Source organism: Helobdella robusta (genome assembly GCF_000326865.2).
Source record: "Helobdella robusta unplaced genomic scaffold HELROscaffold_38, whole genome shotgun sequence".
Taxonomy (NCBI): Eukaryota; Metazoa; Annelida; class Clitellata; order Rhynchobdellida; family Glossiphoniidae; genus Helobdella; species Helobdella robusta.
In genome coordinates, this window is record NW_008704829.1 from 1,319,901 (window position 1) to 1,328,159 (window position 8,259).

The 8,259-nt window shown below is 35.4% G+C and overlaps 1 protein-coding gene across 1 annotated transcript; it reads left to right on the forward strand.

Moving 5' to 3' along the window:
- Positions 1–2,996: 2,996 nt before the first annotated feature.
- Positions 2,997–6,226, forward strand: HELRODRAFT_123029 (hypothetical protein; the record flags this gene model as incomplete). The annotated part of the gene is made up of 9 exons (XM_009023926.1): positions 2,997–3,046; positions 3,161–3,203; positions 3,367–3,496; positions 4,369–4,574; positions 4,659–4,784; positions 5,185–5,343; positions 5,615–5,659; positions 5,787–5,946; positions 6,180–6,226. Coding segments are annotated over 9 exons (966 nt in total), but the record flags the coding sequence as incomplete, so codon positions are not given.
- Between the last annotated feature and the right edge of the window lie 2,033 nt (positions 6,227–8,259).

Genomic DNA, 8,259 nt, shown 5'->3' on the forward strand with positions numbered 1-8,259 from the left:
AAAAATTCTCGGTTATTATTATTATTTTATTATTATTATTGTTGTTGTCGTTGTTGTTGTTGTTGTTGACGTTGTTGTTGTTGTCGTTGTTGTTGACGTTGTTGTTGTTGTATTATAATTATTATAATTATTGTTGTTGCTGCTGTTGCTGTTGTCGTTGTTGTTGTCGTCGTTGTTGAGTAGTAGTAGTAATAGTAGCAATAAATGTCATCATCATCATCGTCGTCATCGTCATCACCTTTAGGACAACATCAACGACATCTTCAACGATGATGACGTCACCCAGAAATCAAACGAAGACGATGAAGATGACGACGACGATGAAGACGAGTGTCAGGGAATTTTGCTGTCATGGAGACAGAACGAAATAGGGATGTGCAAAACTCTGAAGGAACTTTCCCTGGGGTCCAGGGATGGCCGGGCCGACTGTATAAAATTTCTAGAATATTATAAGTGGGAGTTCATAGTTGCTGCTGTCGTTATTATTATTATTATTGCTTTTGTTGTTGTTGTTGATGTTGTTGATGTTGTTGTCAATGTTGCTGTTGTTGATGTTGTTGTTGTTGATGTTGATGTTGATGTTTTTGTTATTTATTTTGGTAACAACGCAACATCAATAACTTCAACGTCAACATCAACAACAACAACAACAACATCAACAACAACATCAAAAGACACCAACTAGATTTGTTGGCTAACATGTGCCTGGACAGGCAGTATCTGGCTATAAACTATTTGGCGCCAAAAATGACCAAATCAATGCTATTAAGGTAAATGAACGAACGAACGAACGAACGAACGAATGAATGAATGATCGAACGAACGAACAAATGAATGAATGAATGAAATGCCAGAGTCATAACAGACGGTAGAGTTTCATATACGTTGCGATCTTCCTTCTGCGGCTTGTTCTTCCACCTCCATCTGAATAGAGACCCGCAGGTTATGATGATGATGTCGGTGATGATGGTGATGATGATGGTGGTGGTGTTGATGATGGTGGTGGTGATTATGATCATCATCGTCGTCGTCGTCATCATTATCAGGAGGTCGTAAGCCCGATAAACTACGCCCGATTGTGGTCAGAAGTGTCCAGTGTTGACGGCTCATCCGAGTGAGTTTCGATAATGATGAGGCTAAATAATCATAATAATAATAATAATAATAATAATAATAATAATAATAATACGATAATTATGAGGCTAAATAATAGTAATAATAATAATAAACTATCTCATCAATCGATCAATGAAGCTTTGGTGACAAGACGACGACGACAACATCAACAACAGCACCATCAACAACGACATCAACAACAACATCATCAACAACGACATCAACAACAACAACAAAACTATCGCCACCATTCAACCAATTAGCAACTGTAAACCAATCGACCAATCAATTATCATCGACTTCATGCAACCAATCAAAATACATCTCCAACCAATCAACCGAGAAAAACACCGACGACCAATCAGCGAACTCCATCAACATGGCCAACCAATCATCGGTGGTCAATTTTCAAACGAGTAGCCAATCAAAGAAGAAAAAGTTTAATTCACTAATGTCTTTCATTCAATCCTATCTCACCGAGTTGAACAACGCTAAAGATATGTTTGACAATAAAGAGAAAAACGAATTGACATTTCAGGCATGTATGAATGAATGAATGAATGAATGAACGAACGAACGAACCTACGAACGAACGAATGAATGAATGAATGAATGAATGAATGAATGAATGAATGAATGAGTAAAAGGTTGACTGATGATAAATAATTTTTTTTCACTTAAATGTTTTAACAATTATTCATCTAGTTTTATCATTCATTCATTCTTTTATCTATCTATCCATCCATCCATCTGCTTATTCATTAATCTACTCATCCATCCATCCATCCATTCAAAACAGGTCGTGAAATTAGCTAGATATTTGATATACTTCGGCTTCTACAGTTTCAGCGAGCTTAGATCGATGTCGAAATCTTTGCTGAAAATTTTAGACGGGGTCCCAAATAAGTTAATCGTGAAAGAATGTTCCGGTTACTACTATTATTATTATTGTTGTTATTATTATTATTGTTGTTGTTGTTATTGTTGTTGTTGTTATTTTTGTTATGGTTTTTCCAAAAAAATCTCGCCAGATGGCTTGATGGACATGAAATTTTCCGAAGACGAGGACCAAGAGATGCTGATCATCGAGACGAAACTATTCATCGTTGATATTTTTCAAGTTCATTCTCTCCTTCTTTAATTCATTCATTCATTCGTTCATTCATTCATTTATTCATTCATTCATTTATTCATTCATTCATTCATTTGTTCGTTCGTTCGTTCATTCAGTACCTGATGAACTTACGGATGGATTTCGTGATATCCTGCTTGCTATCAACATTTAAAAAGTTCTTCAATCATTCATACAAGGACGATTCTTTGGATAGTTGGTGATGATGATGATGAAGACGACAACGAAGACGATGATGATGATGATGATGACGACGACGATGATGATAATGATGGCCACGGTGATGATGATGATGATCAATAAAAATGAGGACAACACTTCATTTCAGAGAAAATGATTGATGAGATCTTGCAAAAAGCTAAACAGCTGATATCCAACTGGTAGATCTCATTCATTCATTCGTTCGTTCGTTCGTTCCTTCATTCATTCATTCATTCATTCATTCATTCATTCATTCATTCATTCATTCATTCATTCATTCATTCATTCATTCATTCATTCATTCATTCATTCATTCATCCATTCATTCATCCATCCATTCATTCATTCATTCATCGATTCATTCACTCATTCACTCATTCATTCACTCATTCATTCACTCATTCATTCACTCATTCATTCACTCATTCACTCATTCATTCACTCATTCATTCATTCATTTATTCATTCACTCAATCCAAGCGTCGATTCTTCGGAGAATGATAGCAAAAGTGAACTTAGATTCTTAAGAGTGCTCTTGAGTCTCGTCCTGTACAACTACCCACAGCTCGTGACTGCCTCTCTCAAGCTAATTTTCAGGTTATGCTAGCTACGATTGTGATGATGACGATGACGATGAAGATTGTGATGATGATGATTACGATGATGATTGTGATGATGACGATTATGATGATAGTACTGATGTTTTTACAGGCATTTTAGTCAGAAACAAGAGACCATTTCAGCAATAAAACAAGTAAATTTTTTACCTACATACACACAACCACACACACACACACACACGTACATACATACATATACACACACACACAAACAAACACACAAATACATACTGTCAGATTGCAAACCCTAACGAATTAAAACTAACAATTATCAATAATAAATGTAAAACTTAAAAGGTACAGCTATTGATAACTTACTCTGACTCCAAAAATTACAAGCAAATAAAATGCGACCTAGAGGAGTTGAGATTACTGGTTGAGAAGTCAGAACTTTGGGTCACCAAAAAAAAATCTACTAACAAAGTTTGTTGATTGATTGACTGACTGACTGACTGACTGATTGGTTGGTTGGTTGGTTAGTTGGATGGTTGGTTGGTTGGTTGGTTGATTGGTTGATTGGTTGGTTGGTTGGTTGATTGGTTGGTTGGCTGGTTATTTGGTTGGTTGATTGGTTGATTGATTGATTGGTTGGTTGGTTGGTTGGTTGGTGTTTGGTTGGTTGGTTGGTTGGTTGGTTGGTTGGTTGGTTGGTTGGTTGGTTGGTTGGTTGGTGTGTTGGTTGGTTGGTTGGTGTGTTGGTTGGTTGGTTGGTTGGTTGGTTGGTTGGCTGGCTGGGTGATTGGTTTGTTTTACTAAATCTGTCACGGTTGAATTTGTATAGGTATGCAATTCATTATCATTAATATTATTATTGTTGTTATTATTTACATTAATATAATAATAATAATTATAATTATAATAAATTTTATTTCCCTTATCTTTCAGAATGATGAAGGCGGAACAAGCGCAACTCACAGAAACTATTCAATCGTAAAAAATATTTTAAACAGGTTAGTTAATTATCATTGCTATTATTATTATTATTATTATTATTATTATTGTTAATATTATTATATTATTGCCTTTATAAGAATAATTATTATTACTATTTATTTTTATTATTATTGCTGCCCTATGTCACATTACGTCACACGAACTGTCGATAAGAATAATTTCATGACCAGCTGACGTAATGACGACGACGATAATAGTTATAATTATGATTATAATGATTATTATGATTATTATTATGTTTATTATTATTATTATTATTATTGTTGTTGTTGTTGTTGTTGTTATTATTATTAATATATTTTTAAAATATTTAAAATTTTTCATCAACTTGTAGGATGATTTTAGTGTGCAACAACTCCTCAATCGGCCACCACCAACATCCTGGCGGCCACGAGGGTCAGGGGTCGTCCCAAGGTCACACAGCTCCCAGATCATCTCAAGGTCAGAGGCCAGTTCAGAGTCGAAGTTCAAGGGCGTACAATCAGAGGTTGTTGAAAAATTTAGGGGTGCACGAGGCAATGATTGAACTCTTGCAGATTCAATACGACAAGGTTATAATAATAATAATAATTATTATTATTATTATTATTATAGCAATAATAATAATAATAATATAGTATAATAATAATAAACAGAAGAACGACAGATCGATGAACGAAATAATACAGCTCGTTCACATCTTCATTCAGAACTTCTGCTACAGAAACCCGGCCAATCAGAATTTAATCCATCAAAATTTTAACTTATTCCTATCGCCAGGAGTTAATAATATTATTATTATTGTTATAATTGTTGTTATTGTCATTATTATTAATATTCTTGTTGTTATAGTTATTATTGCTGTTATTTTAAAATGCAAGATGATCTGTTTTTCAATCATACTTTTAAGTCTACCTAAATCATTTCGAGAATTTTAACCTATATTTAACATTTTACGATAATCCTGACGGCAATTTTCACCAAACATTTTAAACCACCATCTTCACCAAACATTTTAACCACCATCTCCACCAAACATTTTAATCACCATCTTTACAACTATCTTAATCCAACGTCTTCACCAAACATTTTAATCACCATCTTTACAACCATTATAATCCACCATCTCCACCAAACATTTTAATCACCATCTTCCCCATAATTTGTGTCGCGATTTTTCAGATCTTAGAATGCGAAACGGCCTGCTTCATATACAAAGACAATGCAAATTTGTGTGCAAATCTCTCTCAGAGCACGGTCCAGCATTATATAACCTGCATAGAAAAATATGGTCGGAAGTCAGAGTATCTGAAGTTTCTTCAAATTATCGTTCGATCTGAGGTTATGAATAGTGAAGATGACGAAGACGATGATGATTCTTCTGTCGGTGCTGGTAATGATGCTCAACAGGTTGGTTGGCTGGTTGGAGTTGGTTGGTTGATTGGTTGGTTGGTTGGTTGGATGGTTGGCTGGTTGGTTGGCTGGTTGGTTGGCTGGCTGGTTGGTTGGTTAGTTGGCTGATTTTTTTAAAATTTTCAAGTTAAATTGTACGGTTCGTGTTTATATGCTTAAAGAAATTTGAAATAAAATTAACTTTTAAACTCTTCAGAAGACGTATGTGTACCACAGAAAAGCTCAAGACATGATAATGACGGGTGTAAGATGGATTCATTGATTCTCTTTTTCTGTCATTCGTTCGTTCATTCATTCGTTCGAACGTTCGTTCGTTCGTTCGTTTGTTCGTTCGCTCGTTCGTTCGTTCATTCATTCATTCAACCAATCAGCTGATGGATAGCAGCGAGGAAGTTTTGCACTTTTACACGGACTCCAGCTCCATCCAATCATTGGTCGAGAATATGAAATCTCAAATCGGGCCACTCGATCCCCGCTCCTCATTGGCTTATCACGTTGACCTTGTTAATTTATTAGCCTGTTGCACTGAAGGTCACACATTCATCTGTTGATCAGCTGTTCATTCGTTTTTAATTCGCTTACTTTACCATCTTTTCACTAGTTCGTATTCATTCATTTGTTCAATCAATCAACCAATCAATTAATTAATCAATCAATCATTTATTCAATTAATCAATCAATCAATCATTTATTCATTCATTTAATCAACCAATTAATAATTCATTCACTCAATCAATCAATCATTCATTCATTCGTTTATCCAGGCAAGAATGTTTTCACTGAAATCCGCTGTCACTCGCTGCTCTCCTTGGACAACATTGTTCAGGTCGTCTTACATCCTGATTGTATTATTGAAGTAAGATTTATTCATTCATTCATTCATTCATTCATTCATTCATTCATTTATTCATTCATTCATTCATTCATTCATTCATTTATTCATTCATTCAGTCAGTCAGTCAATCATTCATTCATTCATTCAATCATTCAATCATTCATTCATTCATTCATTCATTCATTTATTCATTCATTCGTTCGTTCGTTCGTTCATTCATTCACTCATTCATTCATTCATTCATTCCTTCATTCATTCACTCTTACGTTCCATTATTCAATCATTCGATTCAATCTAGGTCAAGCTGGCCTACGTAAACTTCCTCACTCACTGCTACATTGATACAGAGGTCGAGATGAAAGAGATTTATGCCTCGAATTATATGTGGCTCTTGATTGATAGTTTTGTAGTAGATATCAATCGAGTGAGTTAGTTGATTGATTGGTTGGTTGGTTGGCTGGTTGGTTGGTTGGTTGGTTGATTGGCTGGTTGGTTGGTTTGTTTGTTGCTTGGTTGGCTAGTTGACTGATTGATTTTTGGAATGAGGGTTGGTTGGTTGATTGGTTGGTTCATTCGTTCATTACTCATTCGTTCATTTATTTATTTATTCATTCGTTCGTTCGTACGTTCGTTCATTTATTTATTCATTTATTCGTTCATACGTTCGTTCGTTCATTTATTCATTCGTTCGTTCGTTCGTTCGTTCGTTCGTTCGTTCGTTCGTTCGTTCGTTCGTTCGTTTGTTCTCTCAGATGTGTGACCCAAACTACACAAGTACCCTGGAGACATTCAACATAAAATCTTGCTACCAATACGTCAGCCAGACCATCACGGCCTCGGTCGCCAGTTTTTTTGCTTCAGGCTTCTGCGATCAGTCTGCTGTTTCTCACGTGAGATGGTGATGAAGATGATGGAGAAGATGATGATGGTGATGAAGATGAAGATGATGATGATGAAGAGGAAGATGAAGAAGATGATGATGAAGATGGTGATGATGATGAAGAGGAAGATGATGATGAGAATTATGAAGAAGAAGATGATGATGGGGATGATAACAGATACGTGAATTTTCATTCGTCCGTCTCTTATTACCAGTCTCGCTTTCTCTCACTCCTTACGAGTATGACGTCACTGCTGACGTGTAAGGGTCTGACCTTGAAACAGAAGAAGCAGACGGAGAAATGCGTCAATGTACTCATCCAATTCGGTGACGTCATTTCTGCATTTTCGATTTTTTGTTTTCTCTGCATGGATGTAAAACATATTCCGAATTCTATATTAGTTTTTTTTTACCGGCGGTTGTGTTAATGTTATTATTATCCTCACAATCATCATCATCATCATCGCCATCATCATTATCATAACCGTCTTAGTCATTATTACTATCATCATCATTATCGTATTCATCAGAATCATCATCATCATCACCGTCTGCCTCAGCTAAAAATAGATCCATGAATTTGCCGGATGAACAGCTCGGCCGCATCTCACACATCATCAAGCGCATGACCTTCTCCGCCAAAATTCCCCAAAAAAAGATTCTAAATAATGACGACAATGACGACGATGATGGTTATGGTTATGATAGCCAAAGCGAAGGTGGTGATGATGATAATGGCTGTCACGGAGTGAGAGAAAGTGAAAGATATCACAAGAGGATAACAGAAGGACTGATGGTGAGTGAGTGAGCGAATGAATGAATGAATGAAATGAATAAACGAATGAATGAATAAACGAATGAATGAATAAATAAATAAATGAATGAATAAATAAATGAATGAATGAATAAATGAAAGTAATATAGACATGAATGTTACCAAGAAACTTATAACTTCAGAAGCAATTTTAACCGTAATAAAAACACGAAAAAATAATAAAATACTACTACTACTACTAATACTACTACTAATACTAATACTGCTACTACTACTACTACTACGACTGCTGCTGCTGCTACTACCACTTCTACAGAAAGTTACTACAATACTGGAGTACTTTATGAGGCCAAT